The following is a 22,857-nucleotide window of genomic DNA, read 5'->3' as shown; positions in this document are numbered from 1 at the left end:
AAGGCAGTCCAAGACGTAGCAGGGGAATCTCCAGCAGCCTTCTCCGATGGTTGGAAAATCGGCGGCAAAAAAGAAAGAAATGCTCTTCGGATTCAATTTCTTGGCAAAAGTGGCACAAACGGGTGGTTGTCAGATTTGCCCTGAATAAATACCGATTAAGTGGTGGCACACCACAACGAAAAGAAGTTATCAATACTTCGCACAAGCGAGTTTGGCATAAACTTCTCTCCCAGCGGTACCTGAGGTGTTCAAGTTCAGGAGAAGTGTAATCGTCGTCATGTGCATCGAAGAGGTCGTCGTCTTCTTCGAGACGAGTGGTTGGTGCCACGTCGTCCTCAGCATTGTAGACTTCCACCAGTTCAACTGGCGAAGCTTGCACCAAGTCGCGCAAGGCTTGAACCGCAGCGAAGCTGCGGGATTTCTTCATATGTGAGCACTGAAGGACACATCACCAGGCATTTGCGCAAGTTTGAAATTGTTGATTTACATGTTCCGCCGTCGCGTTGCATTGTGCGAGTAGCAGTCATCGTTATATGCATCGATATCATTGTGTTCCTCATGCCAAGAATTACATGTGCGGTAGCGCTTGACGACAGCGCTGGGCATTTTTTTTTTTTTTTTGCCACTGCGCTTGCCGGAGACGCACTCACGAGCGCTCGGCATTTCCTTGGTATTTTTTTTTTTCTGCAATGGCGAACTTACGGCTTGTACAACAGCTCCGCTGTGAAAAGATAAAGACAAGATAAATCCGCCTGGCGTCACCTGGACAAGCCATGAGGCGGTCCCAGAAATCACCCAGTTTGGTACTTCTCCTGAGCTTCGTAGTTACTGGAACCTAAAATTTACGCTAGACGAAGAAAAAGTGCATTACGTGGTCTAAATTCCGTTTAATACCACCATAAATATGTTTCACTATTCACTCGAAAACCCCTCCACACCCCGTACGCTTGTGTGACGTATGGTCTCCTCGATTTGTCATTTTGAACTTCCCACAACTGTTGGAGTTTCTTTTGGAGCTTGGTTTTCTTTGGTTGGAGCTTGGTTTTCTTTTCTTTTTTTTTTTTTGTACCGATAAAAATTCTATTTAAAGAGCAGTCCTGCACTGCACACGAACTGCCAGAACTACGCCAGACTGGCAACTACAAGAGACCAAGAAATTAGAGGTGATGGCACAATGAAATGTTTTACCACACGTTCCATCAGAGCAGAAAAGACACCACTTTTTATGAATATAGTACAACACCTCGTTCGTCCCATGGGGGTAGCAGGAGCCCCGTCTTACATTGCGTCTTAAAAAAAAGGTTTACTCACAGTGGTAATTTTTCGTTCAAGAATTTTGACGTGTAAATACAACGGTACTGTTCTGAAAATAAATCATTGTCGAATTGATGAAACAAATGAACAAGACTAGTAGAACAAGATGTAGTCCAAGTTGCCCCGATGCCCCTAAGCTGAGTAACCACAGCGCCGTACACTCTTAACAAAACTCTAGTAAAAAGATAGTAACGGGTTACTATCTTTTTACTAACTTTTTACTAACTTTTCTACCCCCCGAACGGTACGCAGGTCCTGCCACTAAGTATGGAACCAAAATACTATCGTTACTAGTCTAGACTGTAACTGCAGCTTGTTTGATACTAATATTTGCTGATAGTGACAAAATTCTATGAATTATTGAACGTAATGGCTGCAGCACTACTCCCGCTCCAAATCACGATTGAAAGCTTTTGCAGGTCAACATGCTGACTAGTATATGCTCACATTAAAATGCATAATCCGAAAATTAGTGCTAAAATAGTTGATTTTTCCGACAAGTCCACTGACTCCATCAGAGGACTTTCCGCTGCTAGCTATAAAATCAAGAAGATGAGATGTAATTGCAAGGTAACTACGTTATACTCGCCCTCCTCATGCAGTACTTTCTGGGAACTTACCGCTCAATGTTTTATGACGAACGCATTGCCGGTCCCTCTGCTGAGCAGTCACCGCCTTTTAAATGCAGAGCATTTCAGTAACTCACGATGTCACTCGCGTTGACGTCCGTAGTCGTAGTCCGCATCGCTCCCCGTCGGTCTGGCATTGGATTGGATTCGATTGGATTGGCTTGGCTTGGATTGGTTTGGATTTGGATTGGATTGGATTAAAGTTGATTGTGTTGCGTCATAGCCGCGCCACGTTGCGTCATAGCCGCTCCACGTTGCCTCATAGCCGCGGCAGGGGGTTCACGGCACATTTTAAATGCAGAGCATTTCAGTAACTCACGATGTCACCCGCGTTGTCCCGTCGTAGTCCGCACCGTCGTTGTCCGCACCCCTCCCCCTACACTATATAAAAAATCCCCGCATTTCCCCGAGGGGAAGAATGTGAAAGTGCGAATGCACGAGTTGAATTTGCGCGGTTCGGTAATGTTCGCGAAAGAGAGATCACACACACACACACAACTACAAAGAAAGAAAGATGTATTTATTCACAGACACCTATTTGTGTTGTCGTTGTACTTGGTTGCTAGAGCGGATCTCAGCTTTGAAATTTCGTGTCAGTACTCCTTTAAGCAGGTGCATTAGCCCTTGTCACGCCCGATTCTTGGCCAATCCCCCACGTGGGTATGTGCCATGTCAGCGGCCAGGCAGCGCGCGCCCATCTCCCCCCGTTGCCAAGGAAGACGAGGAGATTCCTGGCCAATCCCCCACGTGGGTATGTGCCATGTCAGCGGCCAGGCAGCGCGCGCCCATCTCCCCCCGTTGCCAAGGAAGACGAGGAGATTCCTGGCCAATCCCCCACGTGGGTATGTGCTATGTCAGCGGCCAGGCTGCGCGCGCCCATCTCCACGTGCGCGGACATCGCCGGTGGACGCTGGTTCAGGGTCGCTTAAGAAGTGCATTGCACTTAAAAGAAAATACTATCCGGCGCCAGGTTTCGACCCCTCGACCCTGCGGGCGGAACGCAATGTACATGGTGCTCTACCCACTGCGCCACAAAGCCGACACAGAATGGGACGCTACGAACGCGCCTTATATCGTTGACTCATTCAAATTACTGCTGACGAGCGCTCTCTCGTCAGCAGTTGCCACAAGTGCAACAACATTAACGTAACGCAAACTACTTAACGTCGTGCGCCCCCGGAAATGCTCTGCATTTGATCGTGCCCCTCGCGAGGGGGATGGACTTTCTCGACCGCACTTCTGCTGTTATGCCTATGTTGTCAAAACACTGAGAAACGTCCAGTCTACCTTGCCAAGCCAAAATTTTAGGGAAAGTACAGCAAGCGAATTGTGCGAAAAAATGGCAATAAACCAATTAGATAACCAGCAGACAGCAAGATCACGCGGTGTCCGTTGGCATCAGCTGACTTCGACAGAGCTTCCTTCTGATGTTAGGGATTTCGGATGGCTGCGTGGCTGGCAAGTTCTTCCGACGTGTGACCGTCTGGCGAGATTCGGCATTGTGCGTTCCTCACGGTGCCCGCACTGCGGCAACACTGAAACATTGGAACATGCCTTGTTTCAGTGCCGTGTAGCGGTAACGTTTTGGACTGGGCTAAGCAGGTTGTTTGGTCTTACACCTAGAATGAGCACACGTTCAAATGACGTGTTGATGAACTTCCTGCTGTGTGCTGGTGCATTTGTATTATGGCGAAATCGTGGTGCCGCGTGTCTTCGCGCCCGACCGCAACGGGCGATGTTTCCATTGCTGTGGCGTGTGCGGTCAATCCTTATGAATCATTAGACAATGAGTTGGCAGTTCTAGTCGAAGAAGCCTTCCTGTTACGCTGGTCCACGCGTTTCATAGCGGTCAGGAATAACATCCTGAGTATCACTGTTATGACCCGCCGCGGTGGCTCAGTGGCTAAGGCGTTGCGCTGCTGAGCACGAGGTCGCGGGTTCGATTCCCTGCCGCGGTGGCCGCTTTTCTGATGGAGGCGAAAAGCGAAAAGGCCCGTGTGCACGAGATTTCGGCGCACGTTAAAGACCCCCAGGTGGTCAAAATTAACACTACGGCGCGCCTCATCGCCTGCGTTGCGTCGGCGCGTTAAACCCTGCAATCAATCAATCAATCAATCAAGCATCACTATTGTGCCGTTTCTGAACTCTTTCTTTGAACACATGTGAACTTTTTGTGCATTGATTTCAGAGTAGCTTAACTGTTTCACCACCATAGAGAATTCTTGTGCAACGTGTAGGCTGCCCGGAGTACTTGAAAACTGATTGGAATTTTTTTTTTTTCTGTTTTTTCGGGCGGCGCTGTTACCACTAGTCGCTGCGTGCTGATATGTGGTTTTATAATAAATTCTCTTCTCAGCATCTTGCTCAATTTATTTGCTAAGTGTGACATGCGCGTGTTGAATGCGTCCGTGTCGTGCTGTGCGCTCAGCCGATCCACATTGTCGCGCGTAGCTTTTTACTACGTTATGCATGGCAAGTTAGGAAAAACACTGTGTACAGCCTTCCAAATTTTTGATAATATAGCGGGAGCGACGACAGATCGGCATGTCAGCGCCTTGTCACGGTTTTCAGCAGCGAAATAGGCGAGAGTACGCGCACGCGCGTACGGCCATCGGCTGTATGAGTGTCGTCTGCTACGCTGTTTCCTTGAGAGTGGTACAACCCCTGTCATTGCATGTGAATAACTTTGTTCACGAGAAACCGCGTGGTTATCTGATGCGCATGCGCATATCAAATGTGCGTGTGATTTTTTTTTCGGGTCACTTGCCCCCTCCCAGCGTGAGGAATGTCACGGAAAAGATAAATAAAAGTAGAACAGGACCGGTTTTAAGGCCGGAATGGTCTTAGGCCGCTGCGCGATATAACCTGTTGAATAGCAAATCTCATAACAATGAAAACTTGCGCCCCACGGTGCTTAGCTACCTTTTGCGGTAGCGAAACGACATTGCTAGATAAGAAAAAACAGGGGGGGGTTGTCTTTAGGAGAACAGCGGAGCAGACGACACTCCAACAACAGATGGTTTTATGCGCATGCGCGTACCCTCGCGTGTTTGGCCGGTGAACGCCGTGATAAGGCGCTGGCATGCCGATCGGTCGCCGCTCCTGCTATATATTATTAAAAATTTGGGAGGCTGCACCTAGTGGATACTGTGACAAGTAAGTGGTTAATGTTCTGCTGGTAAGTGTAACGACCATTTTTTTAAGAGTGTGTACACTGTCCTCGTGCTGCCCTTGCCTTGCCCCTTTCGCAGCACGCGTGCAGGCGCTAACCCCTTACACCGCTATTTACACTTCTCTTACTATGGTGTCATCGTCGGCATTAAAGCCGGCACCGTACTCCTGTGAGAGCCACGAAAAAAAAAAACACAAGGAAACAACGAGTTTCGATGGCGCCATACCGTGAGAAGAGGAGTGCGCCAGTTATTGACGTGCGGAGTTGTTTTCCTTCATGTCTTGCGGCGGCGCTTCTGGCACTCTCCCGGCTGATATAACGAGACGGCTGGATTTTTGCGCAAGGAGAAAATTCGTTTATCCATCGCCCCGCGTAAATTCCGCGGAGTTCCACCGCAAAACCCACATTGCGTATACGTGCCTGCTAGCTTTTTCGTGCCCCTCGGCTTTATGCCCGGCCCGTCAAAAGGTTTCGCAATAGCAGCGGGCCCGCTAGCTTCTCGGAACGCGCCGAGAGAGGTCCTTGCCACGACGTGCGCTTGTTGGGAAAAGTTGCAGGCCCCGATTCGCTTCGTCCGTCCAATCTCGAATTTTCTCGCGGCCTTGAACAAGCTCATTCGGATATGTTTCACGCGTTATCGGCTTCCTAGCGCACAATCGCCCCCGAGGAGCGATTCGCCTCTTCGTGGCCTCTGGTGGCTGTCCTGCGCCGAGGTTCAAGACCTCTGCTGTTCTAGGGCAGGTCAACAGCGCCCATTATCGCAGAACAAGCATGTTGAAGGTGAAAAAAAAAAATAGCAGTGGCTTAGCTCGGCTATGCCAGGATATACGTAGCGTGAGTTAAGGTTCAGCTGGTTACTCTTAGCTTTCCTAGTTGTCTAGGATTAGCTTGATTATCGTGCTTACTGCTGCTTCATTGACACACAAACACACGGTATACGCATTGTGTGACACATGTATATTTATCAAGCGGCTCCGGCGCAGCGTCACCAATTGCCCGAGCTCAGCTGGTTCCACAGGCGCACGCCGCTGTTGCTGCGACGCACGAGCCATCGGTTCCACACCCGGCCACCCCTCGCATGATCATCAAGTGGACCGGACCGCCACGTGCGGAACGGAGGTTGGCGAAGACGCTGGGTGCGGGGGGTGTGCGAGAGACGTCGAGCAGCGTGCAACGATCTGTGCATCGTGTGACGTCACTGCTCCTCGCGCATGCGCAGCACGGCTCTCCAGGGGCCACGCGAAACTGCTCAACCTCGGCCAGTGTAGCTCACGCTACAAAAAGCTGTGCGTGGATGGGGAAACGTGTTGCAAATAATTATAGCAGTGCCCAGCTCCACGCTACAGCCGGCCGATGACATTTGAATATTTAAGACTATACTCGAGGACAACGTAAGAACGACAACTAAAGTTGCCCCTGCGCGTCATCATCGCTGCCGGCTGTTACACCGATCGGCGGAAAAAGTGCCTTACTGCGACTATTTTGAACGGCGCCCGAGTCGCTTCCGTGATTTCTCGCACTTACTCTACTTATAAATTCCTGCAGCTACGACAAGATAACTAGGCTTGAAAAGGGAGACGATGCTACGCAGTCTTATTTCAAAACGCGCGCGCACTGGCATAACCTTAAAAAGGTGCGTAACATAAAAAAAGAATTAACTGCATTCCTGGGAGCATTTTAGTTTCGTCTTAGCTTCGTGAAATCAATTGCAGTGGTTCAAGTCCGGCTCTTGCCTCTTTTATTTTTCTTTATATGTAAGGCGTTGCGCTGCCGAGCACGAGGACGCGGGTTCGATTCCCTCTCGCGGCGGCCGCTTTTCTGATGGAGGCGAGAAGCAACAACTCCCGTGTGTACGAGATTTCGGCGCACGTTAAAGATCCCCAGGTGGTCAAAATTAATCCGGAGCCCTCCACTACGGCGCGCCTCATCGCCTGCGTTGCGTCGGCGCGCGTTAAACCCCACAATGAATGCCAATGTCAATATTTTTCTTCATCTTTAGCTTCAATCTAGTTTTCACAGATTAGGTTAGTTTTCGGCGTCTTAAATGTTTGCTTACGTTGGATTCGGTTACCTTGCGTTACTTTAGGGAGAGCGAAGTGTAGTTTCAGATGCAGCATCTCTTTTTTACGGAACTCCGGTGAACTTCGCTTTAGTGAGCTGCGTATAGTATGGTCGGGCGGCACTCTGGACCCAGTCAAAATGTTTTACTCAAACATTGCCTATATTGCCGATTTGTTCATTTCGCGCAACATTGGGAAGTTGTTTGGTTTCGCAGCGCTCGAAGTGTTTCCGTCCGTTACTTCAAAAACTCAGCTTTTCGAATGCCTCGGAAATGAATGCGAATTTCGGGTGCCGTCTGCGGTGACTCGGTGGATAAGCCGTGGTGCCGCTGAATGCGATATTTCGTGTTTCATTCCGAGCCTCGGGACATGTTTTTTTATGATGTAGGCGAAAAAAAAGGTGTCCATGCGGGCGAGGTTTTGTCACAAAATAGGAAAAACCCATAAGTTCAAAATTAATCTGGAGCACTTTACTCCAGCGCGCATAATTGGCGAGGAGGCGTGCTGTCGCGTCCCTGTCGCCGCCCGACCAGCTGTGGGCATCGGATCGTTGATGTAGTGCACAGTATTCTTCCCGACGCCCATTTTAAAGCGAAAGACTTAGATATCCCATCAAATGCGAAAAGAGAACGTAGTTGCCGTCGGCGACGACACGAGGGGTACTAAAATGTCCGCTGCGAAGAGAATATAAATAAGTAAAATGCAGGGGCTTTCCACTCTGTGAAGAGGATTACCAGCGTAGCTAGGTGCCGTCTGAGGAGGGCACGAAACAAAACACGCTTGTTTTCCCAGCTAATTAGCTGAATGAAACTTGGAAGGTGCTTACTATTGGCCTCGAACATTGCCCAAAATAGCAGTGAAGTTAGTTAACGCGGGATCAGTGAGCTCTGGTTGGTGCTATTTAGCTGAAGTGGAAACGCGCTTAAACTTCAAAAAAAAAGGTGTGTGTGTGTGTAGGGGGGGGGGGGGGGGAGTAGGACAGGAAGGACGACTACACAAGACGATAGCACTCCACCACTGGTCATTGTCGGGTGGTTCGCTTAAAGAAGTACTGACACGAAATTTTAACGCTCAGATAGCTATGTAAAAAGCTTCCTTTGTATATGGAGATACCCCCTCCAAAGTTTAGACCGTAACCGTTCAGTAGAACGTATTTTAAATCAAGTTTAATCTTTGCGCGCGCGAGAAAGCTCATCTGCGCCATTGAGCGAACTCATGACGTCATCTGTGCTTCGACCCAAACGGCCGACGTCAGGGCTCCCGTGACGTATCGAACCGTCCGCAGTGCTCTTGGCGCGCGCTTTTCCGCCTTATGCACGCGTCAGAGTTTTTAGGACTGACGTCACGTGCGACTATGGCTGGTCGGGCCGTTCTGGCGGGCGCGCGTGTGCCCAGACCGGCATCGGATTTGGTGCGACGAGAACAGTGACGTCAAATGCGGCTTCCTGTCCTGCCGGATGTCTCGGTGTTCGCTTCACCGAAACCGAAACTGGCACGGATAAACGGAGCTGTAAGGAATTATGTATGCTGCGTTCGATAGTCTAATGGGTCATTCTATGATTAGTGAGCTCGTTGGCTCCTATAGCCGCAAAAAAAAAAAAAACAAGACGCAACAAAAATTTTGTGTCAATACTCCTTTAAAAAGACGGCGAAGCTTTGGTTTCGTCGTTTTCGGTATAGGTTCGCCAGGGTGAAAGGCATCAGCATTGCGCGCGAACCGACCGGAACCAAGTGCGAAGCAAGAAGGGGGATAAACGTCTTTGTCGTTCGCCAAAGTTGCATGAAGTCTTCAGGAGGTCGAGTCCTCAGTCCAGGACCTCATGTGCCTTGCTAGTCGCTTCCACCAGCCGAAGCTGTTCGGACAGGCATGAGCTGGACGGAGCGTGCCTACAGAGCTCGAGAGCTGAAACTACCCAGCGTTCGCCTATAGGCAGCAAGTGCTGAGCAAGTTCGCCTCAGTTTCCAAACGAAATCGGCTCCGTTTCGACGAAAATTCGCCCCGAAACCGAAATTCGCTGGGTGGTTTTCTGCCACGTTCAAGTGGAAAATGCAATGCACGTATTAATACATCATCCGGCGTCAAACTTACCTCTAGTGTGTTTTTGTGCTCGGTTTTCACAAAAGTAAGAGGATAAGGCGGACTAAGGTGGGGGAAAACCGCTGCGGTGTCGGTCAGTTGCGGGGGAAGTTTCCTTTCACGCTAACAAAGGCAAGAATGGGTACCGGATGCTTGGATGCCGTGCTCGGTACACCGAATGTTGCTGAACAGCGCCTAAAGGATGTTATCATTTGGTAGCGCCACAAGCAAGACGCAGTTCCGCTTACACTTTAGTGCTACCGGCGGAGCAATTATTCCTCTTTGCTTTTCGATTTATTATTATTTTTTACTCGGACACCACTAAACATGGGATATTAAAAGAGGAACACGGCTTGCCTGTCCTATATGTCTTTTGTGTCACGCTACGTAGTTGCGAACATGCCTTACCAACGAGGCCTAACGCTCATTTTTTTAATACTAAGGAATGCTTGCAGCAAGAGAACAATAACGGTGTACTGACTGTTGCTTTTTGGGGTTAGAGAAAAGCCGTTAATTTAATGATAAGATAATTAGTCGAAGTCTAGGCTGAAAGGACGCGTAGGGAAGTATGCGTCATATTTGCGACGCGGCCAAAAAAACGTGGATCACGGTCTTCTTTCTTTCCTTTTTTTCGTAACCCACCGCAAAAAAAAAAAAAAGTCCTTCGGCAGAACTGATTTGTGATTGACGCAACAGCTATATTTCCGAAAGACAGCCCTCCGGTTCGCACGCACGCACCCTCGTCAAGGTAGAAAGCGCCTTAGAGCTCGCAGTACGCGCGGTTCTTGCAGGGGGTCCCCCGCGTCGTGCGCGGGTGTGTACGCCCGGGCTCGCCCAGTATTCCTGGCGGGAAAGCCTTTCGGCACCCCCGAAATAACCGCTGCCGCCGTGGCCCCGTGCCAGCGCGGCGACGAAGACAACGACACCGGAGAGCTGCCACGCCCGCGGCCAATTTGTGACCGGCCCACCCCGGCGAGACCGACGGCCGCCGCCGCAGCGACTGGGTTGCCTGCGCGCCGGCACGTACGCGCGTTTCCAATAAAAAACACTTTGACGCCGCCATTGTGGGCTGTTTCATGCGTGCGCAGAATAAAGTGCGACAAGCGTGCCTCTAGAAATCATCTCCACATGTTCGCAACAGTCAAGAAATGATGAGGCCGAACTCCTTTCTTATGAAATGAAAAGATCCACAATACGCACTGCGTTTTGGCGTGAGATTTCCGAGTATCGTTTAACGTCTATGCGCGCACTGCTACTTTGTGCCAGGAACTGTTATTGAGCACCAAATGAATAATTAAAGCAATAAGTTGCCCGAATCGTTGTAAGCAGGGCTGGTGGGCAGCTTGCCGAACTTTACGCACTCACCTCATGAGAGAAAGATAGCAGAACGGAGAACCGGTTCCCGTGCGGTACCCAATAAGCGGAAGACGCACCTGCACATGCGCACTAACAGTTTAGACCCGTGCGCGCACCTGTTGTCACGCGGTTCGGCTACCGTCTTTTAACACGAAAGTGTTTTATTCCGGGATACACAAACATTTGAGTGACGTCATATCCGTCACGGAAATGACGTCAGTACAACGAAGCAAGCGGCCTGTAAAGGGTGCACCCCTGCACACAGGGTCTTCTTGCGGGGAAGCAACCTTTAGTACTAAAGAGTACGTTATACTTAGGGTTGTTCGTTTTTGGGTTTTATATTTTAACACCAAAGTGTTTTATGCCGGGATACACTAAGATTTCACTGACGTCATATCCGTCACGGAAATGACGCCAGTACACCTTTTCCGAAGCGACCCGCCAGCAGGACGTCACTCGCCAAGCACACCGACAAGACAGACCCGCAAATCATGCTCAGCGGCAGATTTCGCTGCACATTTCACTTTCGTGTTTTACCGATTCCTATGACAGAGGAATCAACCACAGTTTTTATACCTGGACCGGCTTTCCGCTCTCCTATAACTCTTTATTGTTACCGCGTCCGTAATGCGGTAGGTGATGACGCAGAACTATGTCACCGGCCTAACGCTGCCCTTATAGGACCCTTTACAAGCGGAGGAAGCAGCCATCGCTCTCGCCGTGGCGGGAAGCCGGCATTACCGATGCGCGCCAAGCGTGCCGTAACTTCTCGAGCCGTCCAACGCACCGGGCAACAGACCGAATCACGTCTCAACGCCCGCCAGAGATTCCCATCGGGCGCACCCACCCACTCTGTCGTCCCGGAAAGTGAAACTGACCACATGTTGGCCCGACGTGACGTCGAGTGATACCCGCTGGACCCCGGAAGCGATCAAGAGGGGCCGATGGCCTTGGTCATATATAAATAGATCGCGCAGCAGTGAAACTTAAATCGAATCACCTACCCAACAACGCGGGAAGTATACTACCCAAAGAGCAGGAACAGCAGCTCCGTAACCTTCAGACGAGCATTTGTCCCCATACGAATAAATGTCATGCATCGTCCGCCGGCCTCTACATACCGTATTTTCACGATTCTAACGCGCACAGTTTTTTTTTTCGCTACAAGTAGCCTTAAAACGTGCGCGCGCGTTACAATCGGGCTCAAAACCGAAATCGGATTTCAATGTTCCCCGCCTTAGTTTTAATGCTCGCGGAACAGTAACCGGTTAAGCAACTTCATGAAGCACATGTGATTTTTAGTGCCACAGCTGCGTACGTCAAATAAAATGTCTTCTGCGAGGTACGTGGTGTCATGTCATTTATATCAGCGCGGTAGGGTCGGTGCCAAATTATTTTATAAAATTTTCATAAGCAAACTTAACTGCGCGTTACCATTGGGGGCGGGTTAGTATCGTGCAAATACGGTATTCCCCTCTATGCCGCTTCTGCGGAACTCCCGGGATGCCCTTGTATATTGCGGGCGCTTGCGACCACCCACACAACCTCTTCCACTCGTAAAAGCGTTTGGAGACGGCACCGACCAGCTCTGAATTTGAGGATCAGCGCCTGCTCGCGGTGAGCGCTGTAGAAGCCCATAATGTCTTGCCCTGAAGTCTCTTCCCCTTAGCTTTTAGCAATAAAGTTATTTCCTCCCCTTCTCCTTTCTGCGCAGCTCCCAACGAAATTTCTTTTTTTTTTTCTGCGTGGTAATTGCTTGGAAGATTGAGAGGGGGCTTAGCATTTTCAGATTTCCTGGCAAAACAACTTTGTCTTCAAACCTCCAGCTTTCAGGACCACAAATAGTCAACTGCTGCCCCACTGAGGTGAGCGGTGGAAGCGCTCGTGTTATGGCTGTGGTCAGGGTTGTCAGGTAAAAAAAAAAGTCACCAGGGATTCGCCAGACATAGCCAAAAATCGCCATTTCGAGCAAAGCGACGCTAGTAATTCCTTTTTGTAGCCTGCGTAGAAAAAAGGCATAAATTTCGAGAAGCAGCAAAACTAGATCACAGATATCGTTCATTTGCTACGGATTGAAAAACAACAGTTGCTCACCATTGACGACTAAGAAATCTAAAATATGTACGTTTGCCTAAAGTATGCAAAGAATAGGAATATTCATAGAACACGTGTTTGCTGAACACCGTTTTCACCTTTTTCGCTCCCTCCTAGCTTACATTCCTACGCTTTGCCCGCGCCTATTATAAACCGTCATTCATGCTTTCCACCCCTCTGCATGGAATCTCAAGCGCCCGCGATCTGACTAAACATCACGCTTTGAACTGACAGCACTGCTTGAAGTTTTCGACGCGATTCTTAAGTCAGGTGACGGACATTATAAAAAGCTACACAAGCTTCGCATTGTTCCGGTGTGTAGTGGTGTGCGTTAATGTATTTTGAGGGACAGTGATGCCATATTCTAGACTTTGCCATATCGTCCGCATTTTCTTGTTCTGATTGGCTTCCAGGACTACTAAAAAGCACTGAACGACCAATTAGGCCTTTTTTCCTTGAATGTAAGTTGTCGGGAGAGGCCTGGAAATAACGATAGATCGCAAGCGCACAAAGGAGTCAGAAGGTAGCCAAGTCGCCGCACTAAAATTTCAGTCGCCGCGAGCTTTTAGAAGTAACCAGTTTGACGACAAATCGGCAAACCTGGCAACCCTGGCTGTGGTGGACGCGATGCGAGCTGGCACGCGTACAGCCGGTAAAAGGCTTGTCTGTAACACAGCTTTCGTACTCTCAGCCCTATCCTGTCCCGTCGGAGCGGGATTTGAATAAAACTACTGCGGAATTCTGAAGTCCTAGCCCTTCGCTTTCGCCTCCGACATGTTTGGAACGAGTATGTTTCGGCAGTTTTCGGATGTAGCTGGTTGAAGTTGAAATCGCTGTTATAGACACGCTTTTTACCGACTGTACAAGAGATTCGACCGTCAGATATTCAGAAGCTTCTTGCTTCTGGCCATCAGACCTTCTGAAAAACTTCGGAGGACTTAGCCAGAGTCATCGTGATGATGAGGATGTAGCGGTGCCGACGATGATGCTGCTGCTGATGGTTAGTATTACCACGAAGGTAGCCATTCTTGTAGCTGAAGCTATCGGCATTCGCATGTCCAGTCAGTGGATTTAAAAAGGAGACAGAGTGTTAATACACTTACGTCAGGAACGGCGTTTCCTTGAAAAGGTTTAGTCACGAGCGTTTTTAACCATATCGTAAAAAGGGCCCGCAGCGGACTGTCACTTGTAATGGAGCGTCTCTGCTCCTCCGCTCTCGTGTGTGCAAGGCTCCCCGAAATGACGCGACCGCGATTGCGCTTTCCTTCATTAAGCGGCGGTTTCGTAGCGGCGGAGACCACCGGCATATCCGTTCTGGTGCCCGGAAATTAACTTCCTCGGGCCACGGGGCCTCGTCACCGCGTAGGGTTAGGGTTGTTTTGCTCACTGGAACATCCGGCCGCCACCTCTGTAATGAGGTCGCCCTTCCATCCGGTTCTGCATAATTCATAACGGCTGCGCTCCCGGACACTTTGGTGTTTTAGAAGATGAAAGCCAAGTCTATATAGATGGCGCTGAAACTCGTATGTACTCGATCTAAAAAGTGCTATGGTTGCCTCACGCCCGCGAAAACGTGGTCGCAGCGTGAGTTTCGTAAGTTTGGCCTGGCTTGGAAAGTGTGCTCGATTGACAGCAGCCAACGCAATACTGAATGGGCTTTCGACACTTAGATGAGGTCGAGGGCGTTCGGTTCACACTGGCGGTGCATCCCGATTAGCAGCAGGCGACAAAACGGCTACGCGGTACAGCAGCTATTTTGAGCCGTGATCTACTTTTTTTCCTGAAGACGGCTGCGTAAACAGCTCATAAAGGCATCATCCGAAGTCTGCAACGATGCTTCCTGCCAAAATTTGCGAGGGATGCTAGGGCCACATATATGTGCGTAATAATAATAAAAAACAGATATGATGTTTAAGCTAGATCTGTATTGTAATCTGTTAATAATATACATGCATAGCGAGGACCTCGTTTCGGGCAGTCTTGGTGACAGTATCTATTGCCGCGAACTGCAGCCTCTGATTTGTTTATTTGTGGGCTTTGTTGCAGGCGCCTGGCCGCGCACAGCTGTCTTATCTAACTTGGCAGTGAAACGCGCGTTGCCGTATCTTTGTTTTGTATGGCGCGCGGGCTATCTGATTTGATAGGAAGAGTGTATCGCTGACGTCACTACAATACACTGTTCGTCTTCGATCGCGAACGTTCTAGATCAGGGGCGGTATTCTCGAGTTTTGTCCCTTTTGCGTCCCTTTCAAAAGTGTCCCTTTTGGCGCACCCTGATTGGCTAAAAGCAAACAACCGGAAGTGACGTAACGCAAGCGCAACAATCCGGAAGTACGTCACGATGAAAGGGACTCAAAAGGGACATTCTCAAAAGGGACAGTTACGAGAATGCCGCCCCTGATGCGATGTTTCTCGAAGGAATAACGCCGAAGGATAAATGCTCGCAAAGCGAACACCGCGGCGTTCGATCCGACGTTTGGGCACGTAGTTTTGAAGCCTGCTCCTTCGCCGCTTGCATTTGAGTTCTTAGCGGAGCGCAAGTCCGCTCCAATGAGCTTATTGTTGCTTGATAAACCCCGCGTTATCTTTGGCCTCGTGGCAATGTTGTGACCTGGCGGCAGAATAGATGAGGCCAACCCTGAAAGCTGCTGACCATCTATTTCCAGTATTCACACGGCGCCATGAGTCAGAGAGGGCCTGGCAACGCGCCACACATAGCTTCGTCGCCATCACGGCTCTGGTTCGTGCAGAACTGTGCGCACCATTGCCTTCTTCTCATAGCGTGGTGCATCGGCCTGACCGGTCTGGTGCATCGCACCAGACCGGTATTCTGGAGGTCGTGGGTTCGGATCCCACCCCGCGGGCATTTTTTCCTCCACTTTCTTTCTGTCTTTCCAAATTCTTCATGTGTTTCAGTGATCTACCACATTCTCCCCTTTGCTTTCCGAGGTTTTCTTGACTGTCAACCATTATTTCTGTCATATTTCAACGAGACCCTCATTTCCTATTCTGATTCGCTACATGCATGGCGATGGCCTCTGTTCTGGCGGTCTTGGTGCCACAGGGAGCTTAACAGGGTTCAACTCTGGTTGACCACTCTCGACATGTCGTAGACACTCGAGTCACGGCCCGGGGGTTAAAAAGAAGGTCCCCTTCACCCCGAGTAGTCCGAGTGGCGCTGGCTACCCCCCCCCCCCCCCCAAGCGCAGGAAACAAAAATACCTTAACATAACTACCCCAGAAAGTGGCGAGGAAAATAGTCCCGCTGGTAGCGTAGTGGTCATCGCACCAGGTGCGTATTCCGGAGACGTCGTGGGTTCGGATTCCACCCGGCGGGCATTTTTTCCTTCACTTTCTTTCTGTCTTTCCATATTCGTCATCTGTTTCAGTGACCTACCACATTCTCCCCTCTGCTTTCCGAGGTTTTTCTTGACTGCCAACCATTCTTTATATATATATATATATATATATATATATATATATATATATATATATATATATATATATATATATAGGGAGCAATAAAACTTGGAAGATGGGGTAAAGAACACAAGAAAAGAAAACTTCAAATGAGGTAGAAACCACGATTTTTGCCAACGTTTTAACAAAGAGACTTGCCTTCGTCAGGGCGAAGGCAAGACGAAGGCAAGTCTCTTTGCTGAAACGTTGGCAACAATCGTGGTTTCGACCTTGTTCTTGTTCGATGTTTTCTTTTCTTGTATATATATATATATATATATATATATATATATATATATATATATATATATATATATATATATAGCCTGGAAACAAGAAAACTCACAAAGATCGCAAGATAACATATGGTAAGTAAGGACAAAGACGCATGAGAAAAACATTAAAAGAACAAAAGTTTACTGACGTTTCAGGAAGAGGATTTCCTTTCTTCAGCATACCTTTCTTCTTCCTTTCTTCGGAACTTCCTCTTCCTGAAACGTCAGTAAACTTTTGTTCTTTTAATGTTTTTCTGGTGTTGTGTGAAACTCGACGCGAACGCGTCATAACTGCGTCTCTTTCTCTCTCTCTCTCTCTTCCTCTTTCATGTCGCCACCGCCCTGGGTTCGCAGTGAGGCCGTGGGCGCAGGCATGTCCGAAAGGGCACTTTCGGAGTACAGGTAAGCGAGCCTTCTGTCCACCCTATCAGCAGTACACTGCATCTATAGTGAACTAGAATACTGGAGCCAAGAGCACATGCTGCTACATAGTACGTCTGTCCGGTGGTCCCACACAAATACACAAACGCACGCCGCCCGCACGACCCGCAAGGAAAAGGAAGAGCGCAAAGTCGGCTGATTTCTATTGAATCAAGATGCCTCCGATCATGGTCTGAACACTTCTCCTGAACTTGAACACTTCAGGTACCACTGGAAGAGAAGTTTCTGCCGAACTCGCTTGTGCGAAGCATCGCTGACTTCTTTTCGCTGTGGTGTGCCGCCACTTAATCGGTATCTATATAGGGCAAATCTGATAACCTGCCCCTTGTGCCACTTTTGCCAAGAAATTGAATCCGAAGGACATTTCTTTCTTTTCTTTTGCCGTTTTTCCAACCATCGGAGAAGGCTGCTGGAGATTCCCCTGCTAAGTCTTGGACTGCCTTTGACTGTACCGGTGCTTTTGTCGTTTGGGGGGACTAGGCTGAGCCTGTACCATAGGGACGTGTGCAACGCCATCCACTCCTTAATTTCGGAGACAGCTCGTCTGCAGTGTTAAAAACATTCCGATTAGGCTGACTTTTACCTAGTGTTCCGACTCTTCTGTCTGTTGTTTCTTCGTGTTTTTTTCTCTCTCTCTTGAACTTAGACCAAATTCTTCCTTCTGCTCCATTGTTTACCTCGCATGATTGATTGCAATGGAAACATAACGCTTCTTGGCCAGTCCCCCTAAGTGGGTATGCGCCATTTTTCGTGCCACCACCACCGCCGCACCGCAGATTAGCCTTTGTGGCGTTATGGATCCCACAAATTTTGGGGACCCGGACGCGCGGTTATCATTGTACGCTTGCAAAGCTCTTGACGTACCCTCTTATCACTTCTACCAAAAATATTTTCGAACTTTTACCTCACGCATTTCCTGTCTCTCAACTTCGCCTGCACAAGCTATCTGTGCACTTCCCAGTAAAACAGTTAGTTCATACAATTTTAAGTGAGCTCGGTGGCAGCGATGTGTTCGGTTCTTAGGCGCTTTGTTCCTATTATTAAGCACCCCTGGATACGCGTTTTGTGCCGCTTGCTATAGCTCGAATCGATGCGAGCGACACAATTTATAATATCTGCGCCGTCAATTGGAGACCAGTCGTTTGGTTGCACCCTTCTGTGCGTCGTAACAATTAGCCGATGTCATCGCGGGGAATCCATATGATCGACGGGGAATCCATTTGATCGACGGGGAGATTACTACCCGGGAACTCAATTCTGCTGCGCTACTTGCGAGTTTTACAATTGCGGATGCAGTCTTCTTTGGGACTTCGAAAGAATTGTGGACTCGATCGTACACAGTGACACTGATGTGGAAAATGCTCCGAATTTTTCCTGCTTTCTTTTTTTTTTTTTTTTGTAGCGTGGACGATTGAGTCAACAATTCTTCCTCGTTCTGTTATTTCGAAACCTGGATGCAACGAACTTCTGTGTAACGAATTCCTGGATTTGACGAAGTTTTTAAATTCCCCATTTCCACCTTCATTGAAGCCCATGTGTTTGCGACCTTATGTATAACGAAGGAGTTGCGACGGTTAACCTGGATGTAACGAATTCTCTACGCTGATGAGTCAAGGTTTCTCGCCCTTTTTCTGAAAAATAGGCTGGCGAAATGCACTAATTTAGCGAATTTCACCCGCACCGCAATCTCTCTTGCGTTGCCACGTGTGAATGCGGTGTCGGTTAGGTGCTAAGCCTGCCTGTCGGCGTGTAGTCGCCTGTGTCCCCTGATATCTATGGTATGGGTTCATGGACGATTTCTACTGCCTGAATACGAAAAGATTTGTCTTTTCAAGGCAAGCTCGAAATTTTAAATGCCGTCTCTGCCGGCGAGAAAGAATAACGTCGCCGCCCGGTAAAGTATCCTAGCTAGCAATTTCGACTGCAGAAAAGAGCATGAAGTTCGCGAAAAGGCGCCCTTTCAGCATTAGTTTGGTTCTTGAAATGCGTTAAGGCACCGAAGAGGGTCAAAAAGCAAAAGTGATGCTTAGTTACGTTTGTGAATTCGGGGCCGTGCAACAGCTGCAAGCGCAAAGCACGCAGTTTTTCAGTGTGAAATATATCCTTGAACAAGGGTGAGTTCAGCATCACTGATGCCTAGCATATTGGTTTCGTTTCTGCTTCATTCACGCGAGCTTTGACTCAAAACCTGCATGTAACAAAAACCTGGATGTAACAAAAAAAATGCGATTTTTTTGTCAACTTCGTTATATCCAGGTTTGACTGTAATCTGAAAACACTGTGGTGGGCGCGCATGTGATTTCAGCCGTTTCCCTTTCAGTGCACTTCTTCTAACCTCGTGGTTCATTGAGGCAACCGTTGTGCCTTTTAAAAACTACGAAGTCTGGAGCAGTTATCTTCTTTTTAAGTTGTAGCTAAACTCTCCAATAAACCAGTATTTCTTTGTGCGTGTTTGTGTGGGCCACCGCTTCCTTGAAGAGGCCGTGGAGACGAAATGCAACGTTGGTTCATTAAAAGGCCCAATTTTGAACCGACGAGAATGAAACCACTCATATCGCAAAGATGAAACAAATGATGGAGATATTGAATCGGATGAGGCAGTGGCGACTCCCCGGCGATTTCCAGGCGGTGACGTGTGTATGACGTCACAGTGTCGTGTTCGTGTGATTGACGACCGCCTACCAAAGCCACCGACGAAGAAAGTTCTTGATTGATTGATTGATTGATTGATTGATTGATTGATTGATTGATTGATTGATTGATTGATTGATTGATTGATTGTGGATTTTAACGCGTCGACGCAACGCACGCGATGAGGCGCGCCGTAGTGGAGGGCTCCGGATTAATTTTGACCACCTGGGGATCTTTAGCGTGTGCCGAAATCTCGTGCACACGGGCGTTTTTGCTTTTCGCCTCCATCAGAAAAGGGACAATGGTATACGCTGACATTCATTATCTGTTAACGCCTGGCGATACGTAGGGAGGTTTAAATTCCGCGAGGAATGTAGTTTTTTTATTCATTTTATTTTGTTTAGCATTCTACGAATGCACTCACGTTCGCACAACTTCCCCAGCGTCAGCGTCTTCCGTGGCTATGGTGCAGCTGTTCTCCTCAGGTGCGATAACGTGTGGTACTCGCATGCTGCCCTCAGCGAGGCTTCTTGGCCCCATGTGCTGTGGACGGTCTACAACGTCGCCGGATTTTAGCATTCGTGAGCCGCATGAAATTTCCGAATTAATGGCGCGTCCGAAAATCCATTAGCCCGCCTTCTCTGGCCGTGCTGGAAGAGATAAGATGACGATGTCAACTGATATCAGTTTCGCAAGCCGGGAGCTGTAGGCAGCGCGGCGGGAGTTACTAAAAAGAAAGAGGGAAAAAACACCTTTCATATGCGGGGTGTTATTGCGCTTCCGCTAATATCCTCTGCAACGATTAAGTGGCCAGGCTTGCAACGGGGCGAACGTGGTCCCCGCTTGCGCTATTTCGCGGTACATAGATCTCGCGGCTTATGTAACTGACCAGGCAAATAGCCGGGAATTATTACGCAGGTGAGGAAGGAAATGTGGCGAAGAGCGACTTCCGGGCGAGCTTCCTTCCGTTCTTGTCTTTTGGGAACACCGCTGCTGATGGGCACTCGAAGTTAGTTCCTGCGGCAGAAATTGCCTTCACTCAGGTGACCCAAAGCCGCAGCCGTAAGGTTTGTCCTAATTACGCGCTTAATAGGGAAAGCGCTGCCGGCAGATCAATGTCACCATTATCTTGAAGATCACCTAATAACCGGCATGCGAAAAAATGATCATGGTTGAGTTGCGTGGTTGAGAAAATGTTTTTACTTCGCGGAAAATGCCTTCCTGACCTCATAATCTTGGTTGGAGGGGCGGACTTGGGTTATGAAAGCGGAAGTTACGAACGTCCACCGGAAATTTTAGGGCTGCACAGTTTTAAAAAGGAAAGAATAAAAAGTAGCGAACCGGAGATTGGTGTGTTTTTAGCAGCTTTTATTTTAGTGACCTGATGTTAGCCTTGACATTGGCCTCCAACGCGCACTTGAACCTCAATTCCGCCCTGGACATCATACAAGGCTTTTAGGGGGAGGTGTGTACATTTTCTAGCCCTGCGGAGGCTGACGATAACGGCAGCTATAGAACTGTAGGCAGGGAACGGTGACGGAAGGACGGGGCTCCTGCAGTGTCGTGTTTTTGGCTGGCGCCACTTTGCGTAGTACCTGAAGGCGTAGCATCTTCTGTCGGGAAAAGAGCTAAAGGGGCCTTGAAGAAAAACGCAAGTTTTGTTTATTAAAGAGACTGTTTTGTGTCGAAAACAACAATACCAATTTTATCGCCAACTTCAAAGAAGTAATTGAGATATTAAAAAAAAACGTGTTCAACAGGGGCGACACCCAGCCATTTTCCACCGATTTCTGTATGACGTCACAGAATCTTCCTTGTGCGACTGGCGCCCGTCGACCTAAGACACCACCAAGAAACTTAACTGGGAGACTGTAGCGGAGCCTGTAGTTCCGTTTGATAATATCACTTGAATGATAACGCGCAGTTAACACAACTGATGATAACAATGTTTTTTTATGCGGGGCCATATTACTATGGATGGCGTTCACCGGAAAGGTTAGCTGTCAATTTCTTCGCTTGGCAACACTGGAAACGGCCACGGACATGGCACGGCTCGCGCCACTGCGCCTGCACGCCGCAGAAGAAAAAAAAAAAAAAAGAAACCGGCGTGCGTCGTCTATTGGTTGATTTATTTATTTGCTCCTTTTGCTCCGTTTCAACCCGATTCTCAACCGTGGTGTCAACAGAGATGTTAATAATCGCGCTCACATTGGAGTCGAGGCATTACTTTGCGTTCGGTGGGGTAGAGTTCGGAACGTCTAACACACGTCGTGTGCTTAGCACGGACAAGTACCGCCATCCCGCGGAGCCCGACGTAACCAGTGACGGCGCACTCACATGGTTGCCTACATGCGCGCCTCGCCAGTGAATACAATCTATACCGCTGCCCGTATTACGTCACTGCAGCGCAAACTTTTAAACTCATTCACTATTTCTTTGTCATATTTCGGTTAAAAGAACGTATTTCGTGTCTTGAATCGATCTGAGCAATATACGAACGTCTAATTCTTGCAACTTAAACAAAGTTGTATTCTGGTTTCATGGCCCCAGGAAGACTTCAAGCTGCCGAAGAAGCGGTGGCCACGCTTGCCCGATATTGCACGGCGTTCAATAGGTTTCTTGACGTCCTGCGAGAGTCTACTGGGGCAGGTTGCCAGGTGTGTGAAGTGAAAGCTGATTCGCGACAGGCCTTGTGCAATGGAGGGTCGATCGCGTCTCTACTCTGCTCCCTGTATGCGCCAACTCGGTTCGCTATAGCCGCGTACTTTTACGCGGGAATACCCGCTAGCCGTTTCGTTCTCATTACTGGAAATTCCTCGGCGGTCTCGCTGACGCCAGCCGCAAGACCCGCAACCGGCGTCGATAAATGCTTCTCGGAACGACGGCTGTGCATGGCTTGCTGAGCAGTGGTCGTTTCGACGCTGCCGTCGACGATGCGCCCTTCACTCGTGAAGGCAGTACTGTTCGAAGGCATCCGGCTGCAAGTACGTACTTGGCACTTGCATGCCGTGGCACAATGTGCCGCCTCGTCTTTATGCAAGTAGACGTCCTTCGTAAACAAAGTTTTATGCTTGTCGTTTCCGGTAACTGCCGCAGGATGTTTTAAGCACGCGAGGCATTTCCGCTGGCAGTGCCTCAACGGCCTTGCTTAGCACCTGCTAAGTGCGGCGTCCTCCTTGATGCGTACATAAACCACATCTGCGGACGGGAACGCAATATTCGTCGAATGTTCATCTGGAATTGCTATTACCAATTTTGCCATAGACGTGGCTTTGCGTCCTCTTCTGTGATGGTTTCAAATATTAAAGACGATAGCCTTTCTTGGGCTACTTAAACCCCCCAAAACTTT

At 48.9% G+C, this 22,857-nt stretch overlaps 1 protein-coding gene across 16 annotated transcripts in view; it reads left to right on the top strand.

Annotated features, from left to right (window-relative positions):
* The window catches only part of Tai (basic helix-loop-helix family member taiman), a 592,092-nt gene that overhangs the window by 410,844 nt on the left and 158,391 nt on the right, over nt 1-22,857 (top strand). For 15 of the 16 annotated variants that reach the window (XM_077704527.1, XM_077704537.1, XM_077704523.1 and 12 more), the window contains exon 4: nt 16,791-16,838. The exons of the other annotated variant lie outside the window; for it this stretch is intronic. In XM_077704527.1, the coding sequence (XP_077560653.1) occupies nt 16,791-16,838 (48 nt within the window). The remainder of the gene's footprint in view (nt 1-16,790; nt 16,839-22,857) is intronic. 16 annotated transcript variants of the gene reach the window in all.

The sequence above is a fragment of the Haemaphysalis longicornis genome, unplaced genomic scaffold (genome assembly GCF_048455015.1).
Source record: "Haemaphysalis longicornis isolate Haplotype H1 unplaced genomic scaffold, Haemaphysalis longicornis Haplotype H1 scaffold_3, whole genome shotgun sequence".
Lineage (NCBI taxonomy): Eukaryota > Metazoa > Arthropoda > Arachnida > Ixodida > Ixodidae > Haemaphysalis > Haemaphysalis longicornis.
The sequence above is the reverse complement of the archived record's forward strand: the minus strand, read 5'-3'. Positions and strand labels throughout refer to the sequence as shown.